This window comes from Oncorhynchus clarkii, unplaced genomic scaffold, assembly GCF_045791955.1.
Source record: "Oncorhynchus clarkii lewisi isolate Uvic-CL-2024 unplaced genomic scaffold, UVic_Ocla_1.0 unplaced_contig_928_pilon_pilon, whole genome shotgun sequence".
Lineage (NCBI taxonomy): Eukaryota > Metazoa > Chordata > Actinopteri > Salmoniformes > Salmonidae > Oncorhynchus > Oncorhynchus clarkii.
Genome location: NW_027258433.1, coordinates 58,290 through 76,281, shown reverse-complemented (window position 1 = coordinate 76,281; position 17,992 = coordinate 58,290). Strand labels below are relative to the sequence as shown.

Genomic DNA, 17,992 nt, shown 5'->3' with positions numbered 1-17,992 from the left:
GTATTTATACCTGTGGTTTACTGACCCCTGCCTGCCGTAACCTGTCTTTGTGATTGTCTCCACCCCCCTCCAGGTGTCGTCCATCTTCCCCATTATCCCCTGTGTATTTATACCTGTGGTTTACTGACCCCTGCCTGCCGTAACCTGTCTTTGTGATTGTCTCCACCCCCCTCCAGGTGTCGTCCATCTTCCCCATTATCCCCTGTGTATTTATACCTGTGGTTTACTGACCCCTGCCTGCCGTAACCTGTCTTTGTGATTGTCTCCACCCCCCTCCAGGTGTCGTCCATCTTCCCCATTATCCCCTGTGTATTTATACCTGTGGTTTACTGACCCCTGCCTGCCGTAACCTGTCTTTGTGATTGTCTCCACCCCCCTCCAGGTGTTGTCCATCTTCCCCATTATCCCCTGTGTATTTATACCTGTGGTTTACTGACCCCTGCCTGCCGTAACCTGTCTTTGTGATTGTCTCCACCCCCCTCCAGGTGTCGTCCATCTTCCCCATTATCCCCTGTGTATTTATACCTGTGGTTTACTGACCCCTGCCTGCCGTAACCTGTCTTTGTGATTGTCTCCACCCCCCTCCAGGTGTCGTCCATCTTCCCCATTATCCCCTGTGTATTTATACCTGTGGTTTACTGACCCCTGCCTGCCGTAACCTGTCTTTGTGATTGTCTCCACCCCCCTCCAGGTGTCGTCCATCTTCCCCATTATCCCCTGTGTATTTATACCTGTGGTTTACTGACCCCTGCCTGCCGTAACCTGTCTTTGTGATTGTCTCCACCCCCCTCCAGGTGTCGTCCATCTTCCCCATTATCCCCTGTGTATTTATACCTCTGGTTTACTGACCCCTGCCTGCCGTAACCTGTCTTTGTGATTGTCTCCACCCCCCTCCAGGTGTCGTCCATCTTCCCCATTATCCCCTGTGTATTTATACCTCTGGTTTACTGACCCCTGCCTGCCGTAACCTGTCTTTGTGATTGTCTCCACCCCCCTCCAGGTGTCGTCCATCTTCCCCATTATCCCCTGTGTATTTATACCTGTGGTTTACTGACCCCTGCCTGCCGTAACCTGTCTTTGTGATTGTCTCCACCCCCCTCCAGGTGTCGTCCATCTTCCCCATTATCCCCTGTGTATTTATACCTGTGGTTTACTGACCCCTGCCTGCCGTAACCTGTCTTTGTGATTGTCTCCACCCCCCTCCAGGTGTCGTCCATCTTCCCCATTATCCCCTGTGTATTTATACCTGTGGTTTACTGACCCCTGCCTGCCGTAACCTGTCTTTGTGATTGTCTCCACCCCCCTCCAGGTGTCGTCCATCTTCCCCATTATCCCCTGTGTATTTATACCTCTGGTTTACTGACCCCTGCCTGCCGTAACCTGTCTTTGTGATTGTCTCCACCCCCCTCCAGGTGTCGTCCATCTTCCCCATTATCCCCTGTGTATTTATACCTCTGGTTTACTGACCCCTGCCTGCCGTAACCTGTCTTTGTGATTGTCTCCACCCCCCTCCAGGTGTCGTCCATCTTCCCCATTATCCCCTGTGTATTTATACCTGTGGTTTACTGACCCCTGCCTGCCGTAACCTGTCTTTGTGATTGTCTCCACCCCCCTCCAGGTGTCGTCCATCTTCCCCATTATCCCCTGTGTATTTATACCTGTGGTTTACTGACCCCTGCCTGCCGTAACCTGTCTTTGTGATTGTCTCCACCCCCCTCCAGGTGTCGTCCATCTTCCCCATTATCCCCTGTGTATTTATACCTGTGGTTTACTGACCCCTGCCTGCCGTAACCTGTCTTTGTGATTGTCTCCACCCCCCTCCAGGTGTCGTCCATCTTCCCCATTATCCCCTGTGTATTTATACCTGTGGTTTACTGACCCCTGCCTGCCGTAACCTGTCTTTGTGATTGTCTCCACCCCCCTCCAGGTGTCGTCCATCTTCCCCATTATCCCCTGTGTATTTATACCTGTGGTTTACTGACCCCTGCCTGCCGTAACCTGTCTTTGTGATTGTCTCCACCCCCCTCCAGGTGTCGTCCATCTTCCCCATTATCCCCTGTGTATTTATACCTCTGGTTTACTGACCCCTGCCTGCCGTAACCTGTCTTTGTGATTGTCTCCACCCCCCTCCAGGTGTCGTCCATCTTCCCCATTATCCCCTGTGTATTTATACCTCTGGTTTACTGACCCCTGCCTGCCGTAACCTGTCTTTGTGATTGTCTCCACCCCCCTCCAGGTGTCGTCCATCTTCCCCATTATCCCCTGTGTATTTATACCTGTGGTTTACTGACCCCTGCCTGCCGTAACCTGTCTTTGTGATTGTCTCCACCCCCCTCCAGGTGTCGTCCATCTTCCCCATTATCCCCTGTGTATTTATACCTCTGGTTTACTGACCCCTGCCTGCCGTAACCTGTCTTTGTGATTGTCTCCACCCCCCTCCAGGTGTCGTCCATCTTCCCCATTATCCCCTGTGTATTTATACCTCTGGGTTACTGACCCCTGCCTGCCGTAACCTGTCTTTGTGATTGTCTCCACCCCCCTCCAGGTGTCGTCCATCTTCCCCATTATCCCCTGTGTATTTATACCTGTGGTTTACTGACCCCTGCCTGCCGTAACCTGTCTTTGTGATTGTCTCCACCCCCCTCCAGGTGTCGTCCATCTTCCCCATTATCCCCTGTGTATTTATACCTGTGGTTTACTGACCCCTGCCTGCCGTAACCTGTCTTTGTGATTGTCTCCACCCCCCTCCAGGTGTCGTCCATCTTCCCCATTATCCCCTGTGTATTTATACCTCTGGTTTACTGACCCCTGCCTGCCGTAACCTGTCTTTGTGATTGTCTCCACCCCCCTCCAGGTGTCGTCCATCTTCCCCATTATCCCCTGTGTATTTATACCTCTGGTTTACTGACCCCTGCCTGCCGTAACCTGTCTTTGTGATTGTCTCCACCCCCCTCCAGGTGTCGTCCATCTTCCCCATTATCCCCTGTGTATTTATACCTGTGGTTTACTGACCCCTGCCTGCCGTAACCTGTCTTTGTGATTGTCTCCACCCCCCTCCAGGTGTCGTCCATCTTCCCCATTATCCCCTGTGTATTTATACCTGTGGTTTACTGACCCCTGCCTGCCGTAACCTGTCTTTGTGATTGTCTCCACCCCCCTCCAGGTGTCGTCCATCTTCCCCATTATCCCCTGTGTATTTATACCTCTGGGTTACTGACCCCTGCCTGCCGTAACCTGTCTTTGTGATTGTCTCCACCCCCCTCCAGGTGTCGTCCATCTTCCCCATTATCCCCTGTGTATTTATACCTGTGGTTTACTGACCCCTGCCTGCCGTAACCTGTCTTTGTGATTGTCTCCACCCCCCTCCAGGTGTCGTCCATCTTCCCCATTATCCCCTGTGTATTTATACCTGTGGTTTACTGACCCCTGCCTGCCGTAACCTGTCTTTGTGATTGTCTCCACCCCCCTCCAGGTGTCGTCCATCTTCCCCATTATCCCCTGTGTATTTATACCTGTGGTTTACTGACCCCTGCCTGCCGTAACCTGTCTTTGTGATTGTCTCCACCCCCCTCCAGGTGTCGTCCATCTTCCCCATTATCCCCTGTGTATTTATACCTCTGGTTTACTGACCCCTGCCTGCCGTAACCTGTCTTTGTGATTGTCTCCACCCCCCTCCAGGTGTCGTCCATCTTCCCCATTATCCCCTGTGTATTTATACCTCTGGTTTACTGACCCCTGCCTGCCGTAACCTGTCTTTGTGATTGTCTCCACCCCCCTCCAGGTGTCGTCCATCTTCCCCATTATCCCCTGTGTATTTATACCTGTGGTTTACTGACCCCTGCCTGCCGTAACCTGTCTTTGTGATTGTCTCCACCCCTCTCCAGGTGTCGTCCATCTTCCCCATTATCCCCTGTGTATTTATACCTCTGGTGTACTGACCCCTGCCTGCCGTAACCTGTCTTTGTGATTGTCTCCACCCCCCTCCAGGTGTCGTCCATCTTCCCCATTATCCCCTGTGTATTTATACCTCTGGTTTACTGACCCCTGCCTGCCGTAACCTGTCTTTGTGATTGTCTCCACCCCCCTCCAGGTGTCGTCCATCTTCCCCATTATCCCCTGTGTATTTATACCTCTGGGTTACTGACCCCTGCCTGCCGTAACCTGTCTTTGTGATTGTCTCCACCCCCCTCCAGGTGTCGTCCATCTTCCCCATTATCCCCTGTGTATTTATACCTCTGGTTTACTGACCCCTGCCTGCCGTAACCTGTCTTTGTGATTGTCTCCACCCCCCTCCAGGTGTCGTCCATCTTCCCCATTATCCCCTGTGTATTTATACCTCTGGGTTACTGACCCCTGCCTGCCGTAACCTGTCTTTGTGATTGTCTCCACCCCCCTCCAGGTGTCGTCCATCTTCCCCATTATCCCCTGTGTATTTATACCTCTGGTTTACTGACCCCTGCCTGCCGTAACCTGTCTTTGTGATTGTCTCCACCCCCCTCCAGGTGTCGTCCATCTTCCCCATTATCCCCTGTGTATTTATACCTGTGGTTTACTGACCCCTGCCTGCCGTAACCTGTCTTTGTGATTGTCTCCACCCCCCTCCAGGTGTCGTCCATCTTCCCCATTATCCCCTGTGTATTTATACCTGTGGTTTACTGACCCCTGCCTGCCGTAACCTGTCTTTGTGATTGTCTCCACCCCCCTCCAGGTGTCGTCCATCTTCCCCATTATCCCCTGTGTATTTATACCTCTGGTTTACTGACCCCTGCCTGCCGTAACCTGTCTTTGTGATTGTCTCCACCCCCCTCCAGGTGTCGTCCATCTTCCCCATTATCCCCTGTGTATTTATACCTCTGGTTTACTGACCCCTGCCTGCCGTAACCTGTCTTTGTGATTGTCTCCACCCCCCTCCAGGTGTCGTCCATCTTCCCCATTATCCCCTGTGTATTTATACCTGTGGTTTACTGACCCCTGCCTGCCGTAACCTGTCTTTGTGATTGTCTCCACCCCCCTCCAGGTGTCGTCCATCTTCCCCATTATCCCCTGTGTATTTATACCTGTGGTTTACTGACCCCTGCCTGCCGTAACCTGTCTTTGTGATTGTCTCCACCCCCCTCCAGGTGTCGTCCATCTTCCCCATTATCCCCTGTGTATTTATACCTCTGGTTTACTGACCCCTGCCTGCCGTAACCTGTCTTTGTGATTGTCTCCACCCCCCTCCAGGTGTCGTCCATCTTCCCCATTATCCCCTGTGTATTTATACCTCTGGTTTACTGACCCCTGCCTGCCGTAACCTGTCTTTGTGATTGTCTCCACCCCCCTCCAGGTGTCGTCCATCTTCCCCATTATCCCCTGTGTATTTATACCTCTGGTTTACTGACCCCTGCCTGCCGTAACCTGTCTTTGTGATTGTCTCCACCCCCCTCCAGGTGTCGTCCATCTTCCCCATTATCCCCTGTGTATTTATACCTCTGGGTTACTGACCCCTGCCTGCCGTAACCTGTCTTTGTGATTGTCTCCACCCCCCTCCAGGTGTCGTCCATCTTCCCCATTATCCCCTGTGTATTTATACCTCTGGTTTACTGACCCCTGCCTGCCGTAACCTGTCTTTGTGATTGTCTCCACCCCCCTCCAGGTGTCGTCCATCTTCCCCATTATCCCCTGTGTATTTATACCTCTGGTTTACTGACCCCTGCCTGCCGTAACCTGTCTTTGTGATTGTCTCCACCCCCCTCCAGGTGTCGTCCATCTTCCCCATTATCCCCTGTGTATTTATACCTGTGGTTTACTGACCCCTGCCTGCCGTAACCTGTCTTTGTGATTGTCTCCACCCCCCTCCAGGTGTCGTCCATCTTCCCCATTATCCCCTGTGTATTTATACCTGTGGTTTACTGACCCCTGCCTGCCGTAACCTGTCTTTGTGATTGTCTCCACCCCCCTCCAGGTGTCGTCCATCTTCCCCATTATCCCCTGTGTATTTATACCTGTGGTTTACTGACCCCTGCCTGCCGTAACCTGTCTTTGTGATTGTCTCCACCCCCCTCCAGGTGTCGTCCATCTTCCCCATTATCCCCTGTGTATTTATACCTGTGGTTTACTGACCCCTGCCTGCCGTAACCTGTCTTTGTGATTGTCTCCACCCCCCTCCAGGTGTCGTCCATCTTCCCCATTATCCCCTGTGTATTTATACCTGTGGTTTACTGACCCCTGCCTGCCGTAACCTGTCTTTGTGATTGTCTCCACCCCCCTCCAGGTGTCGTCCATCTTCCCCATTATCCCCTGTGTATTTATACCTGTGGTTTACTGACCCCTGCCTGCCGTAACCTGTCTTTGTGATTGTCTCCACCCCCCTCCAGGTGTCGTCCATCTTCCCCATTATCCCCTGTGTATTTATACCTGTGGTTTACTGACCCCTGCCTGCCGTAACCTGTCTTTGTGATTGTCTCCACCCCCCTCCAGGTGTCGTCCATCTTCCCCATTATCCCCTGTGTATTTATACCTGTGGTTTACTGACCCCTGCCTGCCGTAACCTGTCTTTGTGATTGTCTCCACCCCCCTCCAGGTGTCGTCCATCTTCCCCATTATCCCCTGTGTATTTATACCTGTGGTTTACTGACCCCTGCCTGCCGTAACCTGTCTTTGTGATTGTCTCCACCCCCCTCCAGGTGTCGTCCATCTTCCCCATTATCCCCTGTGTATTTATACCTCTGGTTTACTGACCCCTGCCTGCCGTAACCTGTCTTTGTGATTGTCTCCACCCCCCTCCAGGTGTCGTCCATCTTCCCCATTATCCCCTGTGTATTTATACCTCTGGTTTACTGACCCCTGCCTGCCGTAACCTGTCTTTGTGATTGTCTCCACCCCCCTCCAGGTGTCGTCCATCTTCCCCATTATCCCCTGTGTATTTATACCTGTGGTTTACTGACCCCTGCCTGCCGTAACCTGTCTTTGTGATTGTCTCCACCCCCCTCCAGGTGTCGTCCATCTTCCCCATTATCCCCTGTGTATTTATACCTGTGGTTTACTGACCCCTGCCTGCCGTAACCTGTCTTTGTGATTGTCTCCACCCCCCTCCAGGTGTCGTCCATCTTCCCCATTATCCCCTGTGTATTTATACCTCTGGTTTACTGACCCCTGCCTGCCGTAACCTGTCTTTGTGATTGTCTCCACCCCCCTCCAGGTGTCGTCCATCTTCCCCATTATCCCCTGTGTATTTATACCTGTGGTTTACTGACCCCTGCCTGCCGTAACCTGTCTTTGTGATTGTCTCCACCCCCCTCCAGGTGTCGTCCATCTTCCCCATTATCCCCTGTGTATTTATACCTCTGGTTTACTGACCCCTGCCTGCCGTAACCTGTCTTTGTGATTGTCTCCACCCCCCTCCAGGTGTCGTCCATCTTCCCCATTATCCCCTGTGTATTTATACCTCTGGTTTACTGACCCCTGCCTGCCGTAACCTGTCTTTGTGATTGTCTCCACCCCCCTCCAGGTGTCGTCCATCTTCCCCATTATCCCCTGTGTATTTATACCTGTGGTTTACTGACCCCTGCCTGCCGTAACCTGTCTTTGTGATTGTCTCCACCCCCCTCCAGGTGTCGTCCATCTTCCCCATTATCCCCTGTGTATTTATACCTGTGGTTTACTGACCCCTGCCTGCCGTAACCTGTCTTTGTGATTGTCTCCACCCCCCTCCAGGTGTCGTCCATCTTCCCCATTATCCCCTGTGTATTTATACCTCTGGTTTACTGACCCCTGCCTGCCGTAACCTGTCTTTGTGATTGTCTCCACCCCCCTCCAGGTGTCGTCCATCTTCCCCATTATCCCCTGTGTATTTATACCTGTGGTTTACTGACCCCTGCCTGCCGTAACCTGTCTTTGTGATTGTCTCCACCCCCCTCCAGGTGTCGTCCATCTTCCCCATTATCCCCTGTGTATTTATACCTGTGGTTTACTGACCCCTGCCTGCCGTAACCTGTCTTTGTGATTGTCTCCACCCCCCTCCAGGTGTCGTCCATCTTCCCCATTATCCCCTGTGTATTTATACCTGTGGTTTACTGACCCCTGCCTGCCGTAACCTGTCTTTGTGATTGTCTCCACCCCCCTCCAGGTGTCGTCCATCTTCCCCATTATCCCCTGTGTATTTATACCTCTGGTTTACTGACCCCTGCCTGCCGTAACCTGTCTTTGTGATTGTCTCCACCCCCCTCCAGGTGTCGTCCATCTTCCCCATTATCCCCTGTGTATTTATACCTCTGGTTTACTGACCCCTGCCTGCCGTAACCTGTCTTTGTGATTGTCTCCACCCCCCTCCAGGTGTCGTCCATCTTCCCCATTATCCCCTGTGTATTTATGCCTGTGGTTTACTGACCCCTGCCTGCCGTAACCTGTCTTTGTGATTGTCTCCACCCCCCTCCAGGTGTCGTCCATCTTCCCCATTATCCCCTGTGTATTTATACCTCTGGTTTACTGACCCCTGCCTGCCGTAACCTGTCTTTGTGATTGTCTCCACCCCCCTCCAGGTGTCGTCCATCTTCCCCATTATCCCCTGTGTATTTATACCTCTGGTTTACTGACCCCTGCCTGCCGTAACCTGTCTTTGTGATTGTCTCCACCCCCCTCCAGGTGTCGTCCATCTTCCCCATTATCCCCTGTGTATTTATACCTCTGGTTTACTGACCCCTGCCTGCCGTAACCTGTCTTTGCCTGATCCTGTTGGATTATTAAACCGTTTTCTAATTCAACGTGGTCTGCATCTGGGTCTTACCTTCATACCTGATAGTACGAACTGGCCATGACTGACCCAGCAGACCCGGGCCAGCTGAGCAACACCATCTCCTCCCAAGGAGCCACCATTGGTCGGCACGAGTAACTGCTTCGTGGGCAGATGGAGGAGATCCAAACGTTGGCTGAGCGCCATGACCGGGCGCTGGACATGCTGCTGGAGCAATTCCGTGGGTTGTCTCGGGGGAGCCTGCCACAGTGGTAACCCCACCGCCCCTCAGTAACTCGGCGGTTAGCAGCGCCGCCCCACCGGCCACTCCACCTTCCCAAGAGCCCCGTTTACCTCCCCCGGAATGCTTTAATGGAGAGGCGAGCACCTGTCGGACGTTTTTAAGTCAGTGTGCCCTCAAGCTTCAGCCCTCCTCCTTCCCCTCGGATCGCTCCAAGATAACCTACCTCATCATGCTGATGTCTGGGAGGGCTCTCACCTGGGCTACCACCGTATGGTGAACAACAGCCGGCCATGTGCGTGAGTCTGGAGGGGTTCGTGGGAGAGGTGAGGAAGGTTTTTGATGCCCCGTTCTCCAGGAGAGAAGCTAATATGGCCGACTATGCGTTGGATTTCCGCACTTTAGCATCGGAGAGTGGGTGGAACCAGGAAGCCCTGTTTGACATGTTCCTGCACGGCGTCTCGGAGGAGGTTAAGGACGAGCTTGCTGCTCGGGAGTTACCCACGGATCTTTACTCCCTCATCGCTTTGACCATCCGCGGCGATGTGCGATTGCGGGAATGATGGAAGGAGAGGAATATCGCTTGTACAAGGATTCCACCTCGCTTCCAAGTCATCCCGGAAGTCCCCGACGGTCCCGTGTGTCCTCTTGCCCACTACAAGACCAGGTTTACCGGTAGGAGCGAGTACTCTGGTGATATGGCCATATGGAGAACTTTTCTGCTTCCCTTACTCACATCCCTTTTCATGTCATTCTGCTGTGGGGAAACCAGTCCAAATCTCTCCGGGTCCTCATTGGCTCAGGGGCCGATGAGAGCTTTTTGGACGCCACACTGGCTTCTGAGCAGAACATCCCCACTCAGCCTCTCTCCATTCCCATGGATGTTAGATCGCTGGACGGGCGCTCTTAAGGTCTGGTCACCCATAACACCACTCCCATCAACCTACGTGTGTCAGGGAATCACAGTGAGACCATTCAATTCCTGCTCATCAAGTCCCCCGAGATTCCCGTGGTTTTGAGATTCCCCTTGCTCTAGCTACACAATCCCCTCATCAACTGGTCTACAGGTGCTATCATGGGCTGGAGACCATTCTGCCACTCCCATTGTCTGAAGTCGGCGCAGCCTGCCCAGGGACATCTCCGCCATTCCCGAGGAGCACCAGGACTTCCAGGAGGTGTTCAGCCAGTCCCTGGCCACTTCCCTTCCGCCGCACTGCCCTTATGACTGGATTGACCTTCTCCCTAGCACCACGCCGCCCCGGGACGTCTGTACTCTCTGTCGGGACCAGAGACTAATGCTATGGAGACCTACATTGAGGATTCCCTAGCTACAGGATTTATCCGTCCCTCTTCCTCTCCCGCTGGCGCAAGTTTCTTCTTTGTGGAGAAAAAGGACAAGACCCTGCGCCTGTGCATTGACTACTGGGGACTCAATGACATTACTGTGAAGAACCATTATATGCTACCACTCATTTCCTCTGCTTTCGAGCCGCTCCAGGGGGCCACTGTTTTCTCTAAGCTGGATCTACAAAACGCCTACCACCTGGTGCGGATACGAGAGGTGGACGAGCGGAGGACTGTCTTCAACACGGCCAGCGGCCACTATGAATATCTGTCCATGCCCTTTGGCCTCACCAACGCCCCTGCCGTGTTCCAGGCTCTGGGGAATGATGTTCTCAGCGACATGCTGAACCGGTACGTCTTCATCTACATTGATGACATCCTCGTTTTCTCCCGCTCCCCCCAAGAACACGTGTTCCACGTCCAGCAGGTTCTCCAGCACCTTCTGGAGAGCCCATTGTTTGTTAAGGCGGAAAAGTGCAAGTTCCATCTCTCCACCATTCCCTTTCTGGGCTACATCATCTCTGCTGGGAGTGTCCAAATGGATCCCGAGAATGTGAGAACGGTGGTGGATTGGCCTCAGCCTACGTCCAGGGTGCAGCTGCAACGCTTCCTGGGGTTCACCAACTTTTATCTCCGTTACAGCACTCTGGCCTCCCCCCTGTCTGCATTCACCTCTACCAAGGTTCCGTTCACGTGATCATCTGCAGCTGAATGGGCACTCCGGGACCTTAAAAAACGCTTCACCACTGCTCCTATCCTGGTTCATCCTGGCTCTTCCCGTCAATTCGTGGTGGAGGCTGATGCTTCGGATGTCGGAGTGGGGGCGTGTCCTGTCCCAACGTTCTGCCCTGGACTTTAAGCTGCATCCCTGCACCTTCTTCTCCCACCGCCTCGACGTCACGGAGAGGAACCACGATGGGGGGAATCGGGGAGCTTCTCGCGGTGAAGATGGCGTTGGAGGAATGGAGGCAGTGGCTAAAAGGGGCGCAACATCTGTTTATTGTGTGGACCGACCAGAAAAACCTGGAGTATCTCCGCACCGCCAAGCGCCTCAACTCCAGGCAAGCGAGATGGGCCCTGCTGTTTACCCGGTTGAACTTTTCCCTCTCCTACCGGCCGGCGTCCAAGAACATCATCTCGGCGGATTTAGATTTGTCTGCAGCAACTTAGCAGGCGTAAAAAAAAAAAGAAGCTACAACAAAGTTTATATCGTCAGATTTCAAAACATTTAAAACCTGGAGAGAGACTGTCAACGAATACATCAAAGAGCTACTGTTTTTAGAAGTGAGTTTAAGTGTTTAAGCTGTAGAAGGTTGGTGACCACTCGTCTATAGCAACACACATACTGTATCTACGTCAGCACACATGACCTGCTGAAATTAAGCTTTTTATGTGCTCTTGACTTGATTTTTTTCCCCTTCAAAACTGGCAACAGGAACATTCAAAACATCCCATCAGATGTATTACAGGATATCAGTGCAAGAGTTAACGAAGTTATACAAAATGGAAACATAAGCAACAATACAGGAAATTAAAAACCCAGACTCAAGACAAAACAACTTATTTATTTGGTACTAATTCACTCTCTATGTGTGGCAAAAATGAATTCAAGTGTCTTACAGGTTAACATCACTTCTAAATGTCTTGTATAAGCTGTTACAGTATACTACATCACCTTATGAATATGTTGTCACCGTGCTTTTACATCTGCATTGCTTGCTGTTTGGGGTTTTAGGCTGGGTTACTGTACAGCACTTTGTGACATCAGCTGATGTAAAAATAACTTTATAAATGCATTTGAATGATTTGATTTGATTGATTACACCATAAGCGAGGTTGATGTGTGTGTGTGTGTGTGTGTGTGTGTGTGTGTGTGTGTGTGTGTGTGTGTGTGTGTGTGTGTGTGTCTTCCTCAGGTCAAAGAGTCTGGCTCTGCAAGCCGTGAGGTCACGGTCCGTCAACTCTGACAGCGGTCAGGATGGAGAAGGGGTGGAGCTAACATCTGACGCATTCCTCTCAGAATCCCCACCCAATCAGCAAACAGAAGCCTTAGATACCTCTCCCACTGAGAGGAAACTAACCAATGAGAACTCCCTGCCTCCCTCCACCCCTCCCGCCACGCCCCGTGAGGAACAGAGGGATGGACAGGGAGAGGGGGAAGGAGGGAGAGGAGGAGGAATAGGAGAAAGGAAAGAGGACAAGCTGTACAGCCACCTGAGGGACAACATGGAGAAGATCAAGGAGTTCTGTTCTGAGATGGTTCAACAGATCCCCATACCAGAGCACTGTGTCATAGAAGGTACCCTGCTATTAATCAAATCAAATCAAATTGTTACATTCTCCGAATACAATACTTACAGTGAAACTTACAAGCCCTTTAACCAATAATACTTTAAGAAGTTAAGAAGAAACACGTGGTAAATGAAAAATAGATAAGTACATTTTTTTTGTGACATTTGATTAACTTTTCAGGAGTCTCATGAGGTGGGTAGAAGCTGTTTATAAGCCTCTTGGACCTAGACTTGGTGCTCCGGTACCGCTTGCCGTGCGGTAGCAGAGAGAACAGTTTGTTTGGGACATTTGATTAACTTTTCAGGAGTCCTGTGGCTTGGGGGTAGAAGCTGTTTAGAAGCCTCTTGGACCTAGACTTGGTGCTCCGGTACCGCTTGCCGTGCGGTAGCAGAGAGAACAGTCTGTGACTAGGGTGGCTGGAGTCTTTGAACATTTTTAGGGCCTTCCTCTGACACCGCCTGGTATAGAGGTCCTGGATGGCAGGAAGCTTGGCCCCGGTGATGTACTGGGCCGTTCGCACTACACTCTGTAGTGCCTTGCAGTCAGAGGCCTAGTAGTTTCCATACCAGGCAGTGATGCAACCAGTCAGGATTATCTCGATGGTGTAGCTGTAGAAACTTTGAGGATCTGAGGACCCATCTTTTCAGTCTCCTGATGGGGAATAGGCTTTGTCGTGCCTTCTTCACGACTGTCTTAATGTGTTTGGACCATGATAGTTTGTTGGTGATGTGGACACCAAGGAACTTGAAGTCCTCAACCTGCTCCACTACAGCCCCGTCGATGAGAATGGGGGATTGCTCGGTCCTTCTTTTCCTGTAGTCCACAATCATCTCCTTGGTCTTGATAATGTTGAGGGAGAGGCTGTTGTTCTTACACCACATGGTCAGGTCTCTGACCTCCTCCCTATAGGCTGTCTCATCATTGTCGGTGATAAGGCCTACCACTGCTTTGTCATCGGCAAACTTAATGATGGTGATGGAGTTATGCAAGGCTATGCATTCATGAGGGAACAGGGAGTACAGGAGGGGACTAAGCACGCACCCCTGAGGGGCCCCTGTGTTGAGGATCAGCGTGGCGGGTGTGTTGTTACCTACCCTTACCATCTGGGGGCGGCCCATCAGGAAGTCCAGGAACCAGTTGCAGAGGGAGGTGTTCAGTCCCAGGGTCCTTAGCTTAGGGATGAGCTTTGAGGGCACCATGGTGTTTAACGCTGAGCTGTAATCAGCTCATTACCCTGCCATTACCAGCTCATTACCCTCCCATTACCACCTTATTACCCTGTCATTAACAGTTCATTAACCTTCCATTACCAGCTCATTACCCTGCTATTAACAGCTCATTAACCCGTTATTACTGGTTCATTACCCCGGCAATTACCCTTGCATTTCCAGCTCATTACCCTCCCATTACCAGTTCATTACCTACCAATTACCTGCTCAATACCCTGCCATTACTAGCTCATTAGACTGCCATTACCAGTTCATTACCCTAGTATTGACATTACCCTGCTATTGATATTACCCTGCTATTGACAGCTCATTACACTGCCATTACCAGCTCATCACCCTGCCGTTATCAGCCCATTACCCTGCCAAATTGTGGGTGGATGGTAGGCCTCTTACTTGCCTTGCATGTTTGTAGCTGTCTGGCTGGTGTTGGTGAGCAAGGAGAGGCAGGAAGCAGAGATGGTTGGAGCTGTCTGGCTGGTGTTGGTGAGCAGGGAGAGGCAGGAAACAGAGATGGTTGGAGCTGTCTGGCTGGTGTTGGTGAGCAGGGAGAGGCAGGAAGCAGAGATGGTTGGAGCTGTCTGGCTGATGTTGGTGAGCGAGGAGAGGCAGGAAGCAGAGATGGTTGGAGCTGTCTGGCTGGTGTTGGTGAGCAGGGAGAGGCAGGAAACAGAGATGGTTGGAGCTGTCTGGCTGATGTTGGTGAGCAGGGAGAGGCAGGAAACAGAGATGGTTGGAGCTGTCTGACTGGTGTTGGTGAGCAGGGAGAGGCAGGTAGAAGTAGAAGATCCTGTGCATAGTTTTTATTTTAGGGGTTTTGGAGCAGGTGCAAATATTTACAAAGTATTAAAATCATCCAATAAGGTGCTGGACAGTCTGACTAGCCTCTAGGGCTCAGAACAACCCTAGCTAACCCCTGCAGAGCCAGGCAGCCATCTTCAACTTCCATAAAGATCCACACCTGCGCATATATACCCTGGCAGAGACCAGGAGACAGGAAACACTTGTAGTGATATATAGCACAAAGCCAATAAACACTTAGCGAAGTTAACGACTCTACAATAACACTTTAGATACTATAATCTGTACGATAACAAAATCTATAGAATCCTGTTAAAGATCTGGACTAGAGCAGAAACTCTTCTCCCCCTAATTAATACGGGAGTGTCACTTAATTAATGGGCAGACCATGGTCACCTGCGCTTGGTGGCCACGCCCCTCCAAATGCTACAATACATCTCACACAAACGTTTGTACGTTCTGCTTTAGAATAGCATCATAACTAACAAACTTTCTGATTTTACTTCTCACGTCTTCTGTCGTTTATAGTCAATGTTTAGAAATGATTGAAATAACACCAACAGCGCATGCTGAAATTTGCACTTTGGCGTATATGTTTTTAAGGACCTCAGATATGGCCACTCCTCCCCTCCCACTTGCAGCGTAGCTCATTGCAAGCTCATATAAGACAGGTCAATTACTAATCCTCCCACTTGCAGCATAGCTCGTTGCAAGCTCATATAAGACAGGTCAATTACTAATCCTCCCACTTGCAGCGTAGCTCATTGCAAGCTCATATAAGACAGGTCAATTACTAATCCTCCCACTTGCAGCGTAGCTCATTGCAAGCTCATATATGACAGGTCAATTACTAATCCTCCCACTTGCAGCGTAGCTCATTGCAAGCTCATATAAGACAGGTCAATTACTAATCCTCCCACTTGGGATTTGAAAATAGTTGAGCACCGTCTTTTACATGTCAAAATGGCAAACAAGCATGCGTTTGATGATATTAGAGCCCATATGTCTTAATAGGACAGAGCTGAGAGAGAAACTTCAGTGTGCCTTGGTATGGATTCTACTATATTGGAGGGATACGACACCATCCTTTTAAATTGTATTTTACCTTATTTTATTTAACTAGGCAAGTCAGTTAAGAATAAATTCTTATTTTCAATGATGGCCTAGGAACAGTGGGTTAACTGTGTTTTTCAGGGGCAGAACGACATACAGTGCCTTGCGAAAGTATTCGGCCCCCTTGAACTTTGCGACCTTTTGCCACATTTCAGGCTTCAAACATAAAGATATAAAACTATTTTTTTGTGAAGAATCAACAACAAGTGGGACACAATCATGAAGTGGAACGACATTTATTGGATATTTCAAACTTTTTTAACAAATCAAAAACTGAAAAATTGGGCGTGCAAAATTATTCAGCCCCCTTAAGTTAATACTTTGTAGTGCCACCTTTTGCTGCGATTACAGCTGTAAGTCACTTGGGGTATGTCTCTATCAGTTTTGCACATCGAAAGACTGACATTTTTTCCCATTCCTCCTTGCAAAACAGCTCGAGCTCAGTGAGGTTGGATGGAGAGCATTTGTGAACAGCAGTTTTCAGTTCTTTCCACAGATTCTCGATTGGATTCAGGTCTGGACTTTGACTTGGCCATTCTAACACCTGGATATGTTTATTTTTGAACCATTCCATTGTAGATTTTGCTTTATGTTTTGGATCATTGTCTTGTTGGAAGACAAATCTCCGTCCCAGTCTCAGGTCTTTTGCAGACTCCATCAGGTTTTCTTCCAGAATGGTCCTGTATTTGGCTCCATCCATCTTCCCATCAATTTTAACGATCTTCCCTGTCCCTGCTAAAGAAAAGCAGGCCCAAACCATGATGCTGCCACCACCATGTTTGACAGTGGGGATGGTGTGTTCAGGGTGATGAGCTGTGTTGCTTTTACGCCAAACATAACGTTTTGCATTGTTGCCAAAAAGTTCAATTTTGGTTTCACCTGACCAGAGCACCTTCTTACACATTTTTGGTGTGTCTCCCAGGTGGCTTGTGGCAAACTTTAAACGACACTTTTTATGGATATCTTTAAGAAATGGCTTTCTTCTTGCCACTCTTCCATAAAGGCCAGATTTGTGCAATATACGACTGATTGTTGTCCTATGGACAGAGTCTCCCACCTCAGCTGTAGATCTCTGCAGTTCATCCAGAGTGATCATGGGCCTCTTGGCTGCATCTCTGATCAGTCTTCTCCTTGTATGAGCTGAAAGTTTAGAGGGACGGCCAGGTCTTGGTAGATTTGCAGTGGTCTGATACTCCTTCCATTTCAATATTATCGCTTGCACAGTGCTCCTTGGGATGTTTAAAGCTTGGGAAATCTTTTTGTATCCAAATCCGGCTTTAAACTTCTTCACAACAGTATCTCGGACCTGCCTGGTGTGTTCCTTGTTCTTCATGATGCACTCTGCGCTTTTAACGGACCTCTGAGACTATCACAGTGCAGGTGCATTTATACGGAGACTTGATTACACACAGGTGGATTGTATTTATCATCATTAGTCATTTAGGTCAACATTGGATCATTCAGAGATCCTCACTGAACTTCTGGAGAGAGTTTGCTGCACTGAAAGTAAAGGGGCTGAATAATTTTGCACGCCCAATTTTTCAGTTTTTGATTTGTTAAAAAAGTTTGAAATATCCAATAAATGTCGTTCCACTTCATGATTGTGTCCCACTTGTTGTTGATTCTTCACAAAAAAAAGTTTTATATATTTATGTTTGAAGCCTGAAATGTGGCAAAAGGTCGCAAAGTTCAAGGGGGCCGAATACTTTCGCAAGGCACTGTATTTGTATCTTGTCAGCTTGGGGATTTGAACTTGCAACTTTTCGGTTCACTAGCCCAACGCTCTAACCACTAGGCTACCCTGCCGGCCCCGTCCTTCCTGGTGGAAAACGCTGTCTCGGGCGCCGCTTCAGAGTCTCCCATAAGTTTTGGTTTGAGATGGAGTGACAGTAGCACCTGTTCTCAATATTCCCCTCATTTACTCAAGGGTTTCCTTTATTTTGGCAGTTACCTTTACGTCTGAAAGAAGGAGCGCCGGTAATGTGTTTTTATTTAAGGATTTGTCTCTAAATGAAAAGTCTGATCGGGTACAGTACATCATGATGTTCACACACATTGTCATGATGTTCACACACATTATCTGATCGGGTACAGTGCATCATGATGTTCACACACATTATCATGATGTTCACACACATGATCATGATGTTCACACACATTATCATGATGTTCACACACATTATCATGATGTTCACACACATTATCTGATCGGGTACAGTACATCGTGATGTTCACACACATTATCTGATCGGTGATCTTGATGGT

The 17,992-nt window shown here is 49.9% G+C and overlaps 1 protein-coding gene across 1 annotated transcript in view; it reads left to right on the top strand.

Moving 5' to 3' along the window:
• The first annotated feature begins 11,210 nt into the window (after window positions 1-11,210).
• The window catches only part of LOC139396925 (ventricular zone-expressed PH domain-containing protein-like), a 63,245-nt gene continuing 56,463 nt past the window's right edge, over window positions 11,211-17,992 (top strand). Inside the window, exons 1-2 of the mRNA XM_071143855.1 lie at window positions 11,211-11,356; window positions 12,212-12,594. Coding sequence (XP_070999956.1) covers window positions 11,211-11,356; window positions 12,212-12,594 — 529 coding nt within the window. The remainder of the gene's footprint in view (window positions 11,357-12,211; window positions 12,595-17,992) is intronic.